This window comes from Camelus bactrianus, chromosome 12 (assembly GCF_048773025.1).
Source record: "Camelus bactrianus isolate YW-2024 breed Bactrian camel chromosome 12, ASM4877302v1, whole genome shotgun sequence".
Taxonomy (NCBI): domain Eukaryota; kingdom Metazoa; phylum Chordata; class Mammalia; order Artiodactyla; family Camelidae; genus Camelus; species Camelus bactrianus.
In genome coordinates, this window is record NC_133550.1 from 36,217,500 (window position 1) to 36,240,107 (window position 22,608).

Consider the following 22,608-nt stretch of genomic DNA (forward strand, 5'->3'; position numbering starts at 1 on the left):
CTTTTAATTGCTTACCCCAAAATCTCCGTTCTTTTTAATAGTCACCTTAGACTTGAACTTCCTCATACTCTAAATCAGATAAAATCAATTCCTTGGGATAGAGCTTTAGAGGTATCTGTATTCTTAGGGACCCTTTGTCAAAATTTACGAGCCAGTGTTCTGAGCATTGGGCTGGGATGGTAGCCTCTGGTCTTCTCATCTCAGCCTGCACTTCTGGGCATGGGACCTCAGCCCTGCAAGCAAGCAGGGATGAGGGCAATCAGAACCTCACTGTTCTAGACCTCCCACAAGTAGGATAGAGCTTCCACTTTACAAATGGGGGCTGCTCGGACAGAGGGAGTGCATGAGCTCTCAGCTACACTCACCGGGAATCTAACCTCTGCAACTTGGAGTTAGAGAGTATTAGACGCTGCTGGCCCGCCCTTTTAATAAGATACCATATCCCTTGGATGGGAGCTGAGGAGACAGAAGTCATCCATCCTCTTGGGCACACCCACCCAGAGTGGAGCTTCTTTCAAGCTGACCTGGGGAAGGAAGTGTGGGAGGGAGCAAGTCATGGCTCAGGTGCCATAGAGTCTCTATTCTTATCAAGTTTTAGTAGATTTTCTTGAATAAATATTTCTTCATCCTTTTTATGTTCTTAGGACAATTTCCAGAGACTTTTAATTGGTTGTTTAATTTCGTTTGGTTTTTTAATACAATTTTTTCCAGTTAAGTTTGCTTGGTTGGGGATAGGGCCTCACATTGCCATTGTTGAAGTGTTCCCCCCAGAATTATTTTTTTAAAGGCTGTGCCAAAGAAAACTCCTAGTTTCATCACATAGGCTGAGCTTCAATTTTCTTATCTGTAAATGGGGCTAATATTCCACACCACACTGCCTGGGACTAGTAACCCTGAGTAACTGTTAGTTTCTTCTTTCCCTCCTCTTATCTCACTTTTGGGGCTTAGAGAAGTTCTAGTTGAATAAAGATGCCTGCCCAATAATGCATTGTCATGTTTAAACATTTTAAGTCTCCAAGAAAGTATCTCAAGCAAAGTGAGAAGTATATGTAAACACTTTTAAAAACTGATCTTCAGACCTGAACCAGGGTCCTTTTAGAGTTTCCGCTCATGAGAATATACTTTAACAGAACCAGAAACCTCATGACTCAAGGTCTCTTTCTTCTTCCTCCCCTTCTCTCACCACCTACCCCTACCCCAATCTCTTCCAACTCACTTCCCTCCTGCATTAAAACCTTCCACCAACATATGAGAATTACTGAATAGAAACTAAATGATTGAATAGTTAAAAGAATAAAATTTAGTCAGCCTTTATGAAGATTTGTAAAGTGACTAGTAATCAGTATTCTCTCTGAGCTGTTTTTGTGCAGCAATCTGGACCTTGAAATAACCTTCATCTCTCTCTCTCTCTCTCTCTCTCTCTCTCTCTCTCTCTCTCTCTTCCTCCCCCTATCTTTCTTTCTATTAAGAAGTGACAATTCTGTGAAAGTCATTTCCAGTCCTGCGTGTTTATTCATTTAACAAAGATGATTTAATGCCTAGACTGTGTGTAGCACTCTTCTAGGTACTTGGTCCCTGGAATGCATCTTAAGAGATGAGATGGGATTTGAGGAGCTGCCCAATCAGCATATGCCTCACCAAACCAAAACATGATTGTCATGTTTGCTTAATCTTTATGCAGCTCATAGATTAAAATGATCAGAAGGAATATCTTTTTTTTTGTGAGGGGGGTTCAAGATATATATTTTTAATTGAATTGGGGGTGTGACCCAAGGAGAGGCTCTAATTGATGCTTAACCTTTATCTCCACCTTGTACTAGCTTTAGACCTGGCCAAGGACAAATAGCATCTTGCTTTCAAAATCTCATGCAGGTAATATTGAACAACAAGAATCCCTTAAAATTGATTCCTAAACTGCTACAAATGTTTTGAGCTTCTTAAAAGATCTAGAACCTGGTTGGTTCTACTTAAAAACCTAGCAATCTTCTTTTAAATAAAGAATTTAGAGAACAGATAGACTTATAAAAATTTTAATCTGAAACTAGGGGGATTTTATGTACTTTGGATTGTGAACTGAAAATTACATTATTTTGTTTAGCGGGTGCATAATGAACCCTTACTACTTTCAGTATTAGCAAGAAATACTCCTACATTCAAGAAATGTCTTGTATATAAATAACTATAATGTTAGACAGAAAATATTTGTTATAATAGAGGAGCTAAAAATTCCACTTAAAACAGATAAGGAACAGATTTATTCCTCTTAGACAGGATTAGAAATTGTTTCATAAAGGAAATGTCATCTGGTCCAAAGCCAATGAGAGGGCAGAAATGTAGGGACATCATAAAAGCAACCCAAGTACATTACAGGCTGCCTTTAGAGACCAGACAGTAATCCATGTGACTGGAGCACTGGGAAAAGGGAAATGAAATTCAAGGATTTGTAGTAATCATGAAGACCCTGAAATGTCATCAAAGGAGTTGGTTTATTTTGAAGCCAACTGAAAACCACGGAAGGGTTTCGAAACAGGGAGTTATAATCAAAACGTCCTTAAAGAGATTATTCTGACACCCATGTATAAAATAGATTAAAAAAAATCAGAGGTCGGAAGACCAGTACAGAGGCCATAGTTGTATTAGGCCAGGTGGACCTGAACTAAGAGAGCAAAATCACAGTAGATGTCAGTTCTATAAACATGAAACAGGAATCAGAATCAAGGGAATGGATGCAAGAGCTACTATAATGAGGATGACCAGAACTTGGGAACCAATGCCAGCAGTGAAAGAGGGAGCACAAGATGTTTTGCAGTTGGATATCTGTGTTCTGGGGAGGTTGACAATGTTCTTAAAAAGAATAAGGAAAAAGAAAGATAAGGTTTGGGGAAAGAAGGAAAGTGATGTTTCACTTATTCAATAAATATTTATTGAGCACTTACTTTGTACCAGGCACTGTTCCAGGTGACAGAGTCCTATCTTTAATTTTTAAAACACTTTATGTGGTCAAGTCAGTGTTCCCAGTCTGTGTGACTCCAAAGGCAGAACAGGAGACAGGGAGTAGGAATCAGGTAGGAAGTAAAATATCTTTTTTGGGGGGGGGGGGTTCTCTTTATATATTTCTAATTGAAGTATAGTCAGTTATAATGTGTCAATTTCCAGTAGTAAAATATCTTTCTAATAAATGGAGGCTTTTTGATAAGTAGTAAGAGCTCTGTTATAGGCAGTATTCTAGCATAAATTGGATGATATTCCTCCAGGAACGCTGTGACAAGGGATTCCTGCATGAAGAGGGACCAACCTTTCTGCAAGTTCTCTCCCAACCTTAAGGAAGAGTCTGTTCTTTCATGATCTGTTCCTATGGGTTCTACTATTAATCTCTGGTTTCTCTCAATTATTAAATAAATTGCTCAGTCTGTCTGCCATTCAATAAAACTCACACATTTACATCTGTTATTCTTAAATTTTATTTTTGGTTAGGGCTCTTCTTTATTAAAAATTCTACCCAGTAATGTTACCTTTAGAGCTAATTTAGAATGCCAACCCTGGTAGATTGGGTTATTAATATCAGAGGGGAAAAGGACTTCTTGTGCCTAATAGTATTTTTGTTTGGAAGAAGCCTTGCAGATGAGAAATGAATTATCTTGACTTCAAGATTGCGATGCAGTTTCTATATTTTGCAGTAATTCAAGAAGGAAAAAACATACCTCAGAGAGGTTCATTTTGATACAGCATGGTAAAGAAAGAGAATTGTTCTCCAAGCACTGCAGAGCTTCAGATCGGAAACATATATCTGTGCTGCATGTAAAAAAAGAAGAAAGGGAAAGAAAGAGGAAAAAAGGAACAAGGGAACCTGTAGGGAGCTCGCCTATAAGCTATAGTTAAAGCTTTGCATTTCCTGGTGTCTTTTGAAACGTCAGATTCCACAACAAATAGCTCTGTAACGTATAACCAGTATGAAGATTCAATTCAGATTTAAGCACTTTGGTTTGCGTTTGAATCTTGCTATTTTCTGCATTTGTTTTGACTGCTCTCATCATTCAAGATTGACGCTTGGATGGGTGTGTAGGAGGAAGCAGCAGCAGCAGGCTTACAGCTTGCAGACAAAAAAAATCTGCCTTATCTGATGGCTATTATTGAAAATGCGAGGTGTAGCCTGGGCTGGGTAATGAAGGGGAGCGAGCGAGGGGGAGCACGGAGCATGGAGCTGCATACTGATGAGTGTAGGAGTACTTGATAAAAAGAATTCTGGCTGCCGGCCGTGCATTGCTCATTGTGGAGTACTCCAACAATCACATAGAACGCAGACCAGCCTAAGCTGACAGCTTGATATGCCTTCTTCTGCTGCCTGGTTTGGGGGCTGTATGACGTACTGGTCGGTAGTAAAGATTAATATGTAAGAAATGTGGAGCTAGGATCAAGTCATACTCCACAGCCTGCCTGGCAAACTATGTTTTACTTCTGACTTTGCTCTCTCGCTGAGAACATTAATCTGTCAAGCTGGCGGGCTCCTTTGATAGCAACTTTCCCAGGAGCATGATGTGGCAATGCCACCTCTCAGCCCAGGACTACCGCTATTACCCCGTGGACGGCTACTCCCTGCTTAAACGCTTCCCTCTTCATCCTCTTACAGGACCCCGATGCCCTGTCCAAACAGTGGGACAATGGTTGGAAAGCATTGGGCTACCTCAGTACGAGAACCACCTGATGGCTAATGGATTTGACAATGTGCAGTTTATGGTAAGACGCTCTCTGTGTCCACAGAGCTGCCTTTTGTCTGTCTTTGCTTCTTATGTGTCTTACACGGCTCAGAGGCAGCCTGATTTGCACCAAAACCGGTCAGTTTTATATGTGTAACTGCATCAGAAAATCGTATGCCCTTAGGACTGAACTTACTGTGTACATATAGACACTTGCTGAAAAATGAGATCTATGTGCATCCATATACATGTGTATTATATGAATGAACCGGTGCGAGTACTATTTATAGGCAGTGAAAGATTAACATTTATATTCTCCCTGTCATTCTTTGTGTGATTTTTATAAATTTGTAATCTTGGAATACCCAGTTATATTATAGCACTCTTCAGTTAATTCTAGGTTCCTAAAACATATTATTTCATTTGAACATCAGCATTTTAGTGGTTAATTAGACAATTTGTCGTGTTTACCATGTGAAGATCATTTTTTCCCTGATAATTGTCTGATAAGCAGTTTAAATTGTGTGGATGACCTTTAGTTCATTAGCAAACTGCTTCAGATGGTCAGTTATAGAGAGCTTTCACTTACTTCACGTGCTGATTAAAGAGCAATGAGGTATTGTTTATTTCTGTAGGTAAAAAACTAACACTTCAGTCAGTTAACTGTCAATATCTAGAAAGAGAGGCTGATGGACTAGGAACATTAGTGTACTTCTGAATACTGGTCTGCCTGCAAACTAAATCTGGTGTGTGCCAACTTCCCACTGTGATGAATATAGGTGAGGAAGGAGGATGGGGAGATGTGCAGACCCATAATACAGCTTTCTAATCATTTACATACCACCCCCAGTGCTCATCAGTTTCCCTTGTTAAGCTACGTCACAGTCCTCAATACCTTTCCTTGCTTTTAAGGTCCCATCACACAATATTACTGATCCCTAAATTTAGAGAGAGCTATATAATATAGGCATGTAGCACATAAATGGCTTGCAGAAACAATAGCCATTTCCAAATAAAATGCTGGGGCTAACACCTGAAGCTTATTAATGACAGAATTGATAACACGATACTGAGAGCTGGTCATGTCTTTTTATTTCCATTTGAGATTATTTTCTCCAAGCTTGTCTTGACTATTGTAGATTTGAAAATTATTCTAATTGTTAAACTTCTGCTTCTTCTCCAAAAATATGTGTGCCCTGTGAGCTTTTTCTAAAAAGCTACATAAAGTAGTAAGACTTATGAGCTATAAGTAATTCTATCCATAGAATCCTTTATGAACCTATTTTTTATAATGAGATATAAAGCCACTGTTATTTTTCTCATGTCTAAGAATACTGTCACTGACTAGACTGATATTGTGGGTATTGAAATAGAGAAAAAGTGAAATTGCTTCAATTGCTGTGAGTCTTAGGACACTGAGCAGAATTAGGACAGACTTAGGGCACTAAACATGACGCTAAGAATTAGAGGAACTGTCAAACAGAATGAAAGTCTTTTCATCGTTATTTATATTTACTGCACATGTTGATAAGTCTTTATTCTCTCTCCTTACCTTTGCTTGAAATAAGACTTTCTCATTTCCACTCCTCAAACCCTTGTCCAAATTTATTCTGGTCCCATGAGAAGTTAGGTAGGTATTTGGATTCTCTGGATTATTTGTCTGCTTTGAAAGATTTGAATTCAGCATAATTTTCTTCTGAATGTTTAATACTTTTGAACAAATATAATCTCTTTTTGAAAGCCCAATTCAAAGGTTAATCAAACAGGTTTCAAATAAGCATTTGGAGATCGTAGAAAAGTATTCATGAATGAGATATGTATAAGCATCCCAAAATTGATCTGGGAGGCAAAAATCCTGGACATGTGTGACAAAACCAAGGTCTGATCTTTTCCATAGATAATTGTCTTAATTTTTTTAATTTCAAGTATTGTATATAATTTTCCAGAAATTAAGAAAACATGGTTATTTCAGATGAATCAATCAAATATTTTCTACATGAGGTAGAATTAACTTTAAAATTTTGAATTGTAATTCAGAGGAGTTAATTATGAAAATGAAGCAAATCATAAAATGGTGTTACCAATTATTACTTTACATGTAGCTATACACCATTTATTTACTACTCGTATCATAAAATCAATTTCTGCCTCTATAAAAATTATTTATTGATCTCCATAATCTAATTTATTTAATTATGAACTTAGTTAAAGTACCCTAATATGATCAGCCAACTTTAAGAAATATTTCATTAATGTGGTGAAAAATCTGTTAGACCCGCTTGGTCTTCACTCAGTATCATATTCTAGCTTTTGTTTTTCTTGAAGCACATTCTGACCTGCGTTTATTCATCCTGTTGCCTAAGCAACAAGCACCACACTCCTATTAACTATGATGTAGTGCAGGTCTTATTAGCTTTTTAGAACAAGACAGTAGAGACTGCAAAAGGATATAATTAATGTTGGTTGAAAATCATAGTACATCCATGCATAGACATACTTTATTTAGGAAACATTCTCGAGTCAATTTTTCATTTAATCAGTATTCCATTAACAAATGTGAGTTTCAAAGTGTCCATATAAGTAACTTGCAAAGTATTTATTGAAAGCTTTAAGAAAAAAATTTTGTTAACTCTGTTCTACGTGCTCTTACACATAAGCACAACATATGGATGATTTATGCACCAGGCTATGATTAACTTTAATAAAGATTTATTACATCAATTCCTCAACATGGTTAGAAAAGAAGGACCCCCATTTATTTTTAAATATTTATCAATCATTGCTTCTTTGGGCTCTTAAAACTTATCCTTGATTTTATTGATGTGTCAAATTTTATTTTTCAATAGCTGAAAGTCAAAATTCCAAACTTTTCCTTTGTGTATTTGGTTCTGGTTTGCAGAATAGTTGTGCGCACAGTATTGACCCTTATGTATTCTTAAAAAATAAAAAATAAATGGAAATTGGTACAAAGAATAGCTGCAAAAGTACATGGGGTCACCTAAGACTTTGGAAAAGTCAGATCCATGTTGCAACCAGAAGTTCCTTCAACACAGAACCCTTTGTCTGAAGACTTATCCGAGCCCCACTCTACCTGCTCTCTCTGAAGTCATACATCATCAGCTCCCTTCCAATTAGGCACGTCTGCCTGTACTCACTGGCCTTGGGGAATACTGCCATAGTCCTCTGACATCCCACCCATTTTCCCCAACTTTGTAACACACAAAATGTGTCTAAGTTTCGACATTACATTTCTTTTCATCAAGGAGTTTAGGTGTGAAGTGATTACTATACAAAATGCACATGCTGTTTACTTCCTTATTATATATGTTTCTACCATCATCTCTTTTCCTAGCCTGATGACTGCTTCCCAAAATTTAAGTCTCAAACTACCTATCCTTGTCGTGATGACGGCTCATATGTACTCTGCCTCAGCCTCCGCAGCTATTTCCTTTCCTTTCTCTCTGTCTTTTATCCTCAAAAGTGTAACTCAGTTCCTGCCTTGTTTTTGTAGCTTTGCTTGAGGATTCCAGTCCTTAGCAGCCTCTCTTTTCTCTGAACTCATGTATTGGTTGTATTCAGCATGAAAAATTACATTTGGCATGCCATTATTCACTCTCTAGAATTAGGAGTTAAGTTTTCACTTGTATATATATCATCTCCCCAAAACTGGAAGCTATTCAGATCCAAGTTCTGCGGATTCAATTTCCTTTCCTTTCTCACACTCCTAGCATAATGTTGTGTACCCAGAAATCTCCCCATAAAAACTGGATGCACAGCAGAATGGTGTAGATGGACCTCCAGCCTCATTTTTAAACTGGAAGCCTTGTTTTACCAGTGGAAACATAGAGCATTAGTACCCTTCATTCATTCACGCAATAAATACTCCATAAATATTTTTTGTGGGCTAGGGACAGTCTTAATTCCTAGCGATGTAGCAGTAAATGATACATGATCTTTGACCTCAGGCAGGTTACAGTATTGCTCTCAGAACTATCATATTATTTGCATGGACATTGTGCATACATTGCTTCATATGCTCACACACGTGTATACACACCCTATGTCACGAGGGTCTTGCCCCTCATCTTTCCATATAATCACCATTCTTCAACATATTACTTACTAGCAATTGTTTTTTTAGCAACAAATTGCAGTAGGTAATGGAAGAGGTAAAAATCTAACATCGCATGGAATATAAGAAGATAAAAGTACTGATAACATCAAAACACTGGCTGTGTTATGATTTATAGTCCAAAGACTATATTAAGAAGTTTATATTACTTGGAAGACTGACCCATATCTTCACCATGATAACTAGCTAACAATCATGTTTGTCACCTCTAATTAAAAAGGGGGAAGAATAAAATTATACCAACTCATTTTTTAAACATCTCCTATGTTTCAAGTAATTGCTATTGAGGTTGGCCTGGGATGCTTTAACCACTATTAAAATATTCAAAATACAGCCTTTACAGAGTAAGATATAAAAATAATATCAGGAGCCCTATGTGAACTGGCATTCTGTACACTTCGGTAGATAGCCTTCATAAAGAACTGAAGGTCAAAGCGAGTACTGCCTGTTAGATACTGAAGTGGAGTCACAGAGTCCTTGGAAGTCATCCACTGAGCTAAAGATCTGAGCAAGATTGATCTTATAAGTATTTAATTAAAACTTTTTTTCATTTTTGTGGTATATTTTACATGCTAATAGACTTCTCTTTTCTGCTCTTATATAACTTTTCTGTAATACGAGCACCATTTGCGGTTGACCTGATAAAATGACCTTTTAAGTATCTTAGCAGCATATCATGATCCAAGTAAGAAGTTAAATTTGTGAAGCAGAAAAATAAATTGTCTCTAAAGGGTAAGACTAATAACCTCCGTGATGATTTCCTGTTTCAAACATTGCTTAAGAAAATGTTATAAAGGTACTGAGATTTAAAGGTATAAAAGAAATATACCTGCCACACTCCCTACGGCTTCCTGTTTCTGAAACAGGCTAGGCTCTGAATTGAGTGGGTGGCTTCATATCAGAAGTGCAGCTTTAATTTTCCAAACTCATTTAAGCCAGTAGTTATACACCCACTTTTGCAAAGAATAAAAAAGTTTTTTTTCAACTATAAGCATTTAAGATCTGTTGGTAACCAAAAGTCAAAGCCAGGAGGGAGTTATTCTTTATTTGGACAACAGCTTAATTACAAATATAATAGGCAGTAGCCTCACAGTGATACGAGAGAGAGAGAGAACTAAAGTAAGATTTCTCATTTCCACTGTCTCATTTCTGTATGATTCGGTTTACTCACCTGTAAAATCAATCTAATGAAAGATCCGGGAGAAATGTTCTTTGGGCTTGTTATTTAATATTTTGAGCTCTTTAAAGATGCAGGGTACAATAGTGGTGCTGGCACAGCTATTAATTGTTCTTGTAGATCTCATTAGCCTCGGAAGGACTCTGCTTGCTTGTGCAGCAGAAAGTCAGAAACGAGGACATGTGCAGGGATGGTCATTTGAGAAGGATGGCCTTCAGAAAAAACAGTAGCCGCCATTCTAATTCGGTGACACTAACAAGAAAAGAGCCTTTTCTCCCACCCAGAAGGTACTCTGATTGCATACTTAAGCATTAAAATATGCTGCCTCATTTTCTAATAATTCAGTACTACAACTCCCATTCCTAACTAATGCTCACATGAAATGGCCTTTAATTTAGTCATGCAGCATATTTGCATAATTTGGTCTCCAGTATTGCTTCAAATGACCCGGACTTTGGGATGAGGAATTTACTTCGTGAATCCAAAAACTTACTAAAACTGCTGAATGACAGACTAATTTTAAGAAATCCGGCCACAATTACATTTCTTTACTTCTTTAAATAGACAGATCTCTCAAACTAATGTTCAGTGGTGATGGCCTCTGTTTTCTCATCTCCAGTCACCTCCTTGACCCCTATAATCCAGCCTGCTTCCCAACTCTTCAGCTAAAATTGTCCTCTTTTAAGTCAGCTGTGAGCTGCTTCTTGCCAAATCCCACCACCCCCTCTTTTTTTCATTTTATTTCTCTTTGGCCTCTTTACAACATCTGATTTTTACTATCTACTCCTTATTGGTATTTATTCCCTTACTGAAATTTATTTGGGGTCTGTGACATTACATGCCCTTTCCAATCACTCCTATTTTCCTAATCCTCCTCCTTTTGAAGGCGGGCAGTGCTCAACTTGTCCATCCACTAGAGAAACCATTACTTCTTAGATCCACATCTGTCCCTACTCTTCGTCTCTTTCTTCCTGGTGCCCAGTGCTATCCAGCTACTCAATAAACATTTCCAAACACATATATGTATACCAGACATTTAGCACAGACCTAGTATCGAATAAATATCCAACAAATATTAAGTATTACTGTAGAATAATTGCTCCAAAGTGATCTTTCTAAAGCACACATTTGCTTTAGCATGCCTCTGCTTAAAACCTTTCAATGATTCTCAGTTACCTATGGGAGATTATATTTACAAAATCCTTCATATGGCTTTCATATTCAGGATCTTTTATGACCTGCCAAATCCAACTTATTTTCCAGCTTCATCTGTTACCATTCCTCTCTTTACCATTCTCTAGAACTGTGTATTTTTCTGTCATTGCCTGGCCTTTGCACATGCTGCTGTCTCTGCTGAAAATTACCTTCCTTCCCCTCTTAACTCCTTTTTATCCTTTAGTTCTTAGCCTGGTTGTCCCTTCTTTCAGCTGTCACTTCTTCCCTGTCTCTACAGGTATGGCCAGGAACCCTTCTTCTGTAGTTCCCTTTCTTACCCCTTGTCTTCTTGGGCTGTATTGCCTATTTACTTGCCCACCTAAACTCACCAGCTCTGCCACACACAAACACTAGAACAGGGGTCAGCAAACTTGTCTTGTAAAGGGCCAGATAGTAAATGTTTTAGATTTTGAAAGCTGTATGATCTCTGTCACAACTATTCTATTCTGCTGTTTATCATGAAAGTGGTCATAGATAAGACATAAATAAATGGGCCTGGCTGTATTCAAATAAAACTTTATTTACAAAAAACAGGCAGATCTTGTCAATGGGCCATCATTTGCCGTCCTTGCACTTGAGTTTGAACTCCCTGAGAGTTAGCAGTATGCTTTGATCCTCTGTGTCTCCAGGGATAGCCCTTGGCTTAAATGTGTAGACACAATAAATGTTTGATGAAACGAGGAAGGAGGAAGGAAAGGAAGAAAGGAGAAAAGGAAAGAAAAGGGGAGTCAGGAATCAGGCAGATGGCTCCAGCAAGATTCCTGAAGGTCTGTTTTGGTTTCAGAAGAACCCGGCCAATAGCTGAGGATATTCAGAGCGAGATCCAGCCTTCAGGAGTCTGACAAGAGCCAAGAGGGTGTTTTTGCTCTAACCAATCAGACTGGAGTATATTTTCAGCAAGGGAACTGCACAGGCATAGGAGCTAGAAAAACACATCTGCAGAGGAAGCCTGTTATTCCCTCTGTTTGGAATTCCTTTCTCTTTCTTCTTCACCTCATTGTGCAGCATTGTTCATGATTGAGCCTAAGCATCACTTCCTCCAGAAAGTATTCCCCAATGCCTTTCTGTCATAACCGCCCCTTCTCTGTGCACCTCTGGCATCCTTTTCTTAGTCCTATGCTAGGCCTCATTAGGTTGCATTGCAATTATGTTATCTGTTCAGATATCTGCCTCCCACCCCAGAAAGTGAGATCCCTAGAGGCAGAGAGTGAGTCTTATTTATCTTTGTATTCCTAAAGCCTAGCACAATGCCTGGTATACGGTAGCTTCTCAATAAATATTGATTGGATGGCACTTTTAAGTTTTACTTAGTTATTTAGTTTCATATAAATTATCCCATGTATATCTCACCATATCACTATCAGTAATTATTAGTATCCCCATACTATTAATGAAGATAAAGTTTTAAAAATTGTCCAGCCAGCATCTAGGTTTCAAAACCAAACTGCTTGGACCTAAAAGTCCCTGCTCAATTCACTTCAAACCACACTATTTCATCATTCCTCCCTTCATTCATTCAACAAATGTATCTAAAGCCCCTGTTAGATTGCATACACTGAACAGGACACTGACCTGCCCTTCAAGCCCTCCCAGCTTGGGCTTCTGCTCCTTTGAGGGACCTCTTTATCTAACTTCTTCTTATCTCTCCACCTCCTCCCCACTACTTCTCAAGAGGACTTCTGCTTTACCAAGACCGAAACGTCACTGCCAAACAAATACATACCTCCATTTTTTTTTCATGATTTTCCTCCTACCTAACATAGCCTATCTCCTCCCAATTGCCTATTCAAGGAAGACTCATTCCCTAAAGCCCTGGTCCCTCCATCTGCTCTGTGGAGACTTCCTCTGCCCTGCTCACCTCTTCAGCTTCATCTTTCCCCGTCTCAGGCTCTGGCCATGTTGAATTAGTATAGTCTTACACTTGTGCCACACTAGCTTACAAGTCCTTGCCTTTGCACACTCTGCATCTTATGCACACTGTTCTCTGCCCGGAACAATACCTTCTTGCACTCCTTCTGAGCCTGGCTCACTCTTTCTTTAAAAACTGTCTTACAGTTTCCTTCTGGGGACCCTTTCAAACAAATTCTTTGGTATTGCTCAGCTGTTCTTCAGTGGCCTCTCATGGCACCCTGCTCAGACCTCTGGTAGAGCAGGCTTATCATCCAGGGCTGAATTAGCTGCTTCTTTACTTCTTTCTTCCCTGAGAGTAAAGATGCTGTCTGTTTCAGTGTTACTTTCCTGGTCACTAGCACATAATTGGTCCTCATATGAATGTACTGGGGCTGCCCTAACAAAGCGTCGCAAACTGTGACACAAGTTGTCTCACAGTTCTGGATGCTGGAGGTCCGAGATGTCAGCAGGTATCAGCAGAGTCAGTTCCTCCAAGAGCTTTCAGGAGAATCTGTTATAGGCCTCTCTCCTTGACTTAGAGGTTTTTTCCCCCCATGTTTTCACATTGTCTTCCATCTGTGCATATCTGTGTCCAAATTTCCTCTTCTTAGAAAGGACACCAGTCATATTGGATTAGTCTACCCTAACGACCTAATTTTGATTTAACTATCTCTAGACGCCTTGTCTTCAGGTAAAGTCACATTCTGAGGTACTGGGAGATTATGACTTCAACATATGAATTTGAGGGAGGGACACTGTCCAGTAATAGCAGTCCTCAATAAGAATGCATGCATATGCATCCTTTGTTTATTATCCTGCACATTGCCAATCACAATCCATAACAGTCCCTCAATAAATACTTGCTTAATTGAATCAAAACCTATCTACTAGAGGTTTATATGAAATTTAAAATGTCTAAAGGATCTGATGTTACTCTATTCATTGATGATAAATGCAATCTTCCTGACAATTTATAGTTTTGCATGATGGATAATCATATACAAGGACACACTGCTACTTAAGGTGAGAACCAGCAAGGCCAGAACTGAGAACTTCCTACCTCTCTAGTCCTACATTATTTCCATTTTACTTTGCAGAGTTTGCTGGCCCCTAAATAAATCACATTTACAAGAAATGTTCATTTGTTTGCCATCCTTATAGTTGATAACTATCTGATAGAGACATCCCAAAGGAATCAGTGACTTAAATAAGTAGTGTTTTTTAGGAAGGAAATAAAATATAACCAATTTAATAATATAACTACTATTTATCAAGAGCTTATTATATACTTTTTTTTACAGACTCTCCCTCTCCGACAAATGTTACAAAGTATGTAGTATTATTCCAGTTTTACAAATGACAAAATTTAGTTATTAAGAGATAATTATCTGTCCCAAAGCACTCAAGATTCAAACCCAGGTCAGTCTGAGTCCAAAGGGAAAAGATTTTCAATAAGAGTGGCTGTGCAACATCTGTGGGCAAGTGAGAAAGTTATGGTTCTGGATGAATAAAAGTAGCATAAGCATTTCTTGTTCTTGGAGGGGATAATGATTCAGAGGAGAACCAAGAAGAGAGGAAAGAGAGAAGAAAAAACTTGCCTCATGCAGAGAATAGGTAGTCCAGACTAAGGAAACTTCCCACCACACACAGGGTTACAAAAATACAGGTGCACCTCCAGGTCAGGTCTGTCCTCAGACCATGAGATCTTCTGGATGGGGGTCATTCCACGCATGCAGGAAACACTGCATTAAACAGGAACAATGTTCATGGAAGACATGATTTGCCCTTGAATCTAAGTCTTTCTAAGATGTAATGAGTTACCATTATGAGCAGCTACAAATTTTTACCCACAAGAAAACTCAAGCTAGAGAGACATAGAAACAGTGTCTTACAGGTCATTGCTCACAGGCCCCTGACTGCATCTCAGACTTCCTAATCTGGTCTGTGTGTACCATGCACATCATAGACAGTGGGAACTATCCATTCATTTAAGAGCATATGATCTAAAAGAGTACTGAGAAACAAGAGCCCTTATGACTCTACTTATAAATTATAGAAGCATATTAGAAGGAGAGAAAAATGCAATGAATTATTAATATAGGCTTCTGAATAGCAGGTCATTGATTTCTTCCCCTTGAGTCCACAGAATTAAATTTCAGATGGTTAAACTTTTACCTTCTGTCAAACTGAGCAAAGATGATTAGGATTCCTATCTAAAGTATCTTGGGTTTATAAGCCAATGTCTGTTTAGATGGCTGGCAGGAAGAATAAGATTTGCCTTTCCAGAGTTTTGAAGGAGTTCTTGGAATTAGGAGACCTAGAATCTAAAGTAGCTCAAGGTTTTATTCAACAGGAGTTAATTACTCATTGTTCTGTCAGAAAGAAGTAACCCTTTGAAGAAGGAGTGGAGCATCTGGTGTTCGTCAGGCCTGTGTAGCTGTATAACCCACCCAGTTGCCTGTTAGCTCAGAACAGGCGAACAAAAACGTGCAGGCTGGTCAGAATCTACCCAGAAATCCCTCACTCTTCCAAAAAGAAACACACAAAAGGCCATTTACACCAATTCCATCATTTTAAAACTGCTGAATGAGTAACAGTGAGATTCTTTTGGCAGGAAATGGGATGAAGGGTATGTCATATAGGGAAAAAAATGTACTCCACTTAATTCCTGGCAAGTAATTATGACACGGCAGAAATGAAAATACCATATTAAATTCTCATTGCTCTTCATTGTCTTCAAAACTCTTACCTATATATTATCTCATCTAATGCGGGAGACAAATTCTACTTTCAGTTCTAGCATAGATGGTGTGACATTAGGTAAGCCTTCTTCTTTGCAGTCTCTGAACAAGCTCAGATATAACCTCATTTTTTTTCCAAAACTTTCCCTGCTCACTCTTCTTCCCCTCACAGCCACTCTTCTCGTAAGAAATGTCTGCACTTCCTGGCTTGCTCTTCTACTCAGTATAATCAGGCCTCAATACAATTAGCCTCTGTCAGCATCCTGAAATGATTTTTTAATGGTGACTAATGAACCAAACTGCTAATTGCCAAATACAATACACTCTTTCCAGGCCTTATTTACTCCATCTTTCTGTGGCCTTTGTTTCTGCTAACCACTCTTTCCCTCCTTGGTGTTTATATCCTTGACATCTCCCACCCCGGCAGCCACCCCCTCCTCCAGCTCCTTTATAGACCTCCTGCCTCTGCCTGTTCCCTAGGGTTCAACCCTTTCCCTCTTCTCTTCTCCCTCCACACATTCACCCTAGGTGACTTCATTTATACTAACAAATGCAAAAGTTTTCTACTTTCTTATATTGTATTAACCCCTCAAAGTGAAATCTAAAAGTGGAATGATCTTTCCCCCCAAACTTGTCCCACAAGAAAGCTGGATAGAATAATGATGAGCAATCAAGTGAAATGAGTCTAGAGAGGTAACGCAGAGGCCACTGAGAACTTGACAAGAGCATGTTCCATGGAGTAAGAGGAACAGAGACCATACTCCATTGGATTAAAGTAGTAGAGTAGACAACTCTTGAAAGAAGTTTTGCTGAGAATGAAAACACAGAAATAAGCAAGTGGCTAAAGAGTGATTTGAGTGTCAAAGGGAGGATTTTCTAAACAGGAGAGACTGGAGTCATGTTTAGCTACTAAAAGGAATGGTCAGGTAGAAAGGGAGCTCTTGGTATTGGAGAAGAAAGGGATTGACTGAATGAATGAAAGTGAGAGCAGGGTGGGAAGCAGAGACAAGTGGAAGAATTGTCTTTGATGGGGTCATACCTATCGTAACAGGAGGGAAGACAGAGAGAATGGGTGCTGTAATGATTTGTATATAGGATGATGAGACTATATTAAGGTATGTTTCCTTCAGAGGTTTCTATTTTCTAGGAAATTATGAGACAGTGATGTGGAAGATTTGAAGATAGTGAAGAACTTAAAGAGTAATTTCAGAAAGTGGGAAAGAAAATTTACAAGGAAAACAGAGTAAAAATTCCAGGACTTACTTGAGATTTGTAATCATTACACTCAATAGGAATTAGAAAAACAGTTGTACTCTAAGGCACAGGATTGCTTTCATAGTTTGATTCCTTCTCCTACTTGCTGTTGAGACCATGGGCTGGTCACTTAACTGCCATGAGCATCAGTTTCCCAAGTGCAAATAAGAGATAGCACTGCTGTTTCACAAGGTTGTGGTGACAAGTAGATTAAGGCTAGCAGTGTGCTTTCAGTAGGCAAAGAATCATGATGGTGACAAGAGTGCCTGTTCCACTTAGCTGGCAAGCCACTTTGGAATTACTGGCAGCGCAGTGATACACAGAAATTGCCACAAGGCTTCATTGCTCTTGCCCTCCTAATACACTAGATAGAAAGGAAATGCTTCTATGAATTATGCTAGGAACACCAAAATACCCATAACCCACCTATCTCAGTGACCTCATGTCAAATAACTCATAAGGATTTTGGAAAGTTATATCACTGTAATTCACACTTACTCATCACAGACCTTGATCAATCGACCGCACATACAGTCAAAGAACTAAACCTTTCAGGCTTAAAGTGCATGCAGTAGTGTGCACTGATGGCAGAGTGATGTGGGACTTCCAAGAAACTAGGTTGAATTTAGTGCTATCCCTAAGAAACATACTCAAGGACACCCACCTGCTCACAACAATAAAGTTTCCTTAATTATGGTTGATCAAATTGTGATATTTTTTATGAGAACATTTGAATACTCTAGAGTTTAGTAGCTTTGTTCTCAAGGATAACTACCCTAAACTTGCACTCAGACTATAAAGTATATTAGCAAATACTGTGAAGTATATTAACCAACTCAGACTATGAAGACTTTGGCATTTACAGTATAAATTTATGGATTTCAGATCTGCATCTTTTACCCTCTAACATGTGTTGACGGTCTAGAATGGGAAGTAGATGAACATTTGTGAAGGGGATCCTAGGAAAACCTCTTTGAATGGACTCCTGGGAGATTTATCCATTCATTCCAGAGGAAGCACCTATTGAGTACCTACTGTATTCATCAAACTGTGCTAATTGTAACAGAGACTACAGAGAGGCATACTAGGCTTCTGTTAAAGATACTGCTTCTCTGCTCAGGGAGCTACAACTAGCATACTTAACAGCTAAATAGCAATTCAAATAGCGATAAAGGACAACTGTAAATTTTTTCACAGCATAGAATGTAACTGTGGGAGAAATGAGTGTTAGAATTCTATGAATTTCTCCCAGTCCTGAGAAGGAAGAGATTTCGATGAGCTGGAGTGATTAGGGAAGACTCTCTGGAGAAAGTGGGCTTAGGTCGGATTCATGTAAACAGTGAAAATGGGACCAATGATATAAGATTGAATGGAATCATGAACAAAGATGGTGAGGTAGCAAAATGTGTATAGTGTGTATAGAACAAAAGAGATGCTGATCTGGCAACAATCCTGGGGATCGTGTAATGCCTCTGAATGAAAGCATTACCTACCTTGTGAAATCGTGGTTCAGATGCTACACATGCCCCATATGGTAAGACAGCTTAATGATCCATCGCTGTACCCAGATAGGCTCGCCCAGATGGCAACTCACATGTGCACATCACACGTACAGATAGCAAGGGAGCATGAGCATGGCAACATCTGTCCGACTGATTTGCCTTCTATTTCCAGATAATGCTGGAGGAAACAAAGTCACTTGAGTTACAGTAGGTGTGTCTCCAAATGAGCCCATTTTTCTGAGGGCAAGTATACTGTCTCAAAGCCAATAGCAAATGTTTTTCAGTAGTTTCATATCATCCAGAATAGCCCCATACCCTCTAAAACCAGATTTTTCACCTGTTAGATCCTTTGCTCCTTCAAATATCTAAAGAAATCATCCTCACTTTCACTTTGGAATCATGACCACTGCCAAAAACATCTGTCAACCTCCTCATTTCTAAAACTTAGCTTATTTGAAATGTTCCAAGAATTCAAAGGAGGATACATTTGCTTAGCTGCCACTTCCATGTGCCAGATGTAATGCTAGGGCTCTTAAATACAAAGGTTTATGATGATGATGATGATGATGATGATGATAATAAAATTTTAAATACTTATTTAATGCTCATATTCCAGGAACTATTCTAAGTGTTTTACATATATCAACTATTTTAATTTTTTGATATGAATAATATACTTAGTCACTCCTCTCATGAAGCTTACAACCTACTGGAGACAAACATGAAAACAGACAAATTCCTTTAGCACTATAACTGATTGGAAGTTTAATTCAGAGTAGAGTGGAGGCCCTCAAAATGAGTGACTCAGTAAAGGCACCATAGAAGAGATCAAGCTTATACTACCTCATAATGGATTAGGAAAATTCACAGCCTGGCAAAGGCTGAGTGATAGAGCAGCCTTTCAGGCAAATGAAACAGCATGTAATTAGCATGGAGGCACATAGGGAGATATCTAGTAGTTTGGGTCCAGTTGGGGTGCTAGGAGCAAAAACAGAAAGACATAAAACATAAAACCAGAGAGGTCAGCATGGACCAGATGGGGAAGAGACTATTTTTATTCCACTCCAACTTGGATGTACAGGGCCCTCTCTGTGTAACTGAGAATGATATGTTTATTTACTTGTGTCTTTGGGTACGTGTGAATATCTGCTGTCCTTCCCCCGTTGCACCCTCAGTCCCTTTTTGTTTGGAGTGCCTTGAGGAAAGATCACTGCAGGGTCTTCTCCTCCCTTGTCACCCCTACAGAAGTGAGCATTCAGCTCCAGTTGACTGACTGGCTAATCATCAGCCCGCAGTTGTGGGCGATTATCTGTGCTGCCTGGCAAGGCCAAGCCCAGGGATGGTAATTACATTGGCATCAGTGGCCGCTTCTGGTGTCAGTGATCCCATTGAAAAGCATTGTATGGATACTAATTCAGAAGACTGTTCTCTTGCTCAGGGAAAACAGTGCACTTTCAGAAGCTATAATCAGAGTTTACCATTTCAATAGCAGTCTTGCGCCGAAGTCTAGATGCTAAAAATTAAGGCTCCTCTGCTTCCTGTTACCCAACAACCAAGACAAAGACAGCTCTAAATAGGGTCTTCCTCCCTTGTGTCCTAGACAGCACTCTTGGAAATGAGAAAGTGGAAGAGGTTTAACAGATGGATGAGTAGATGCCCATGACTGGTTAATGATTTATTACCTCACCCTATTCCAGAAGATGGTTTACAATAGACACAAGGACAATTTAGACAACTACGTGGCAGCAAGGGAATTCAGACAGTAGGACTGTCAGAAGGGAATACACATTTTTTAAAAAATTTTGAAGTAATACATATATATATATTTTTTTAATCAAAACAAATGTCCACCTAAAATGTAAATGCAAACAATGTCTGTCACTCTTAGTCCCACCCCTGACCCCACTCTCCAGCTGCACATACCTTAAACGTTTTCTGTACTTAGTCCACCGGGAGGTTATCTCCATATGATATGCATACGTTCTTAGGTCTATCAACTTTAAATATCATTAACTGACAGCTTGATATGAAAGATGAGGATTTAGCTCATTTATACCATCATGGCTTCTCTCTCCTACATGCCTCTACCCCCAGTAGGTTTGCAGACTGCATCTTAGCCCACAAACTTAGGTGCTCTGAAATAGCACGTTTTTATGTTTTAAATCAACTTAGTTTTGACTCCACGCCAGAGCCAGCATGAAATCCCGCTGCCATCAGTATTGGCTTCTATTGTCACTAGAGGCCCAAGTGTGGCCAGGAAAACAGATGACGCCATGCTCTCTGGTGGTCCTTGCTGAAGTCCTCATTGTCCAAGCTTGCAGTGGAATTGCAGTACTTGAAGTCCAGTATTTCTCTGCCTCCATGCCACTCAAGGGAGTGGGGATGCTTATCAGGATGAAAACCCCGTGTCTGGATCCCTACTCCCAACCTGATTAGATTTAGGCATAGTGATGACAGCCAGACAGCACACCATCCATGCCATCACCGCAGCTAGAAACATAAGAAATATCCTAGAACTCATCTTTCATTTATTTCTAATAATTGTTTCCTTTTCCCTATCACTTCTGATTGCTTTTCCTTTCTCTTACATTTCTGCCTTTATTTTGTCCCTGGGTTTTCCACGGTCTCCATCATACTATTTTTCAGTTTTTTTTTTTTTCCCAGGAACCCCTCTCCCAAGTCTTCCTGTCCCAGGATGCACTCATTCTCTGGGACTGCCTCACATTCACCATTCTGGGATCTTCTTCATTGCACCCCTGAATTGAATCCACTGTTTCTTGGATGTTCTCCTCTCTCTTAATTTGATTTCTCGTATTGCTGGAGCACATACTGAAATAACTTTTTAAAAAAGAAATAACTGAGAAATACAGGAGAGGTGAATTTCTAAGCCCTTGTGAATCAAAAAATGCCTATATTCTGCCCAGGGCTGATTAATATGTGGGTTAAATACGTAATTCCAGGCTGAATATGGTCTTTCTCAGATCTTGGCAGTAATGTCTGCTTTGTTGTGTAGCATTCAATGTGGTTCTGGAGAGGTCTGATTTGGTTCCTTTGCAGATGACCTTTTTTCCTCTCTGGAAGTTTTCAGGATCTTCTTTTAAACCTTGGTGTCCTGATGTGTCACTAACACATGACTAAGTGGGTGTCTTTTTCATCTGTTCCACACTTTTTAGGCACTTCAAATATAAAAATACATTCTGGGACATCCTCTTCCATTATCTCTTTGATCGTTCCTATCCCTTCATCTTCTCTGTTGCCTTTCTGTAAACTCCTCTTAGCCAGATACTGGATTTCCTCAAGCGTTTCTCAACGTCTCATCCTTTCTCTCACATTTACCACCTCTTTCTATTTTTATCTTATACTCTAAGTGATTGAGTTCAATCTTTACATTGATTTTTTTTTTAACTTTTAGAAATGATGTGTTCAACTTTCCAAAGCCCTTTCTTCTTCTCTATTCCTTTTTCATGGCACCTTTTTCTTTTTCCTTACATGTGACATTGTTTCGGGCCTGTCAAGGGATGATACAAGTTAGAGATTAGTTGTTTTTACTTTGAGATTTTCTTCTTGGAACTATCTCTAGAGTTAGTTTTTCTATCATGCTTGTTTTTAACTTGATATTTCTCAGTCATGCTGTCTGTCAGTGACTAGTAGTCTGGGGTTTTCCATTCACATTTCAGGAAGAGGCAATGGAAAGGCTCACTGGAAGCTCTCTGTACACAGGCACATTCTTTTGACTTTCAGGCCTCACTTTGTAGTGAGGAGGGTGTCCCTATAATAAGCAGGATATCCCAGTGCCACCACACTAACTTCTCTAGTTCTCCCCAGAAGGATTTTTTAGATGCCTTAAGAAAATAGGTGACTATTTTCTTTCTGGCCTCAACAGAGAGATAAATGCCTGATGTGTGTGTGTGTGTGCATGTGTGCACGTGTGTAGGTAAGACAGAAAGAGAAAATGTGCATTGGGGTAGGAGAAGACAGCTGTTCCATACGTAGACCTTCAGTT

At 39.1% G+C, this 22,608-nt stretch overlaps 1 protein-coding gene across 9 annotated transcripts in view; it reads left to right on the forward strand.

Moving 5' to 3' along the window:
• ANKS1B (ankyrin repeat and sterile alpha motif domain containing 1B) overlaps positions 1 to 22,608 on the forward strand; it is an 860,784-nt gene that overhangs the window by 500,771 nt on the left and 337,405 nt on the right. For all 9 annotated transcript variants that reach the window (XR_012510715.1, XM_074375248.1, XM_074375245.1 and 6 more), the window contains exon 15: positions 4,628 to 4,734. Coding sequence is in view for 8 of the 9 variants with exons in the window: in XM_074375248.1 (XP_074231349.1) it covers positions 4,628 to 4,734 (107 nt within the window). In the remaining variant the exon portion in view is untranslated. The remainder of the gene's footprint in view (positions 1 to 4,627; positions 4,735 to 22,608) is intronic.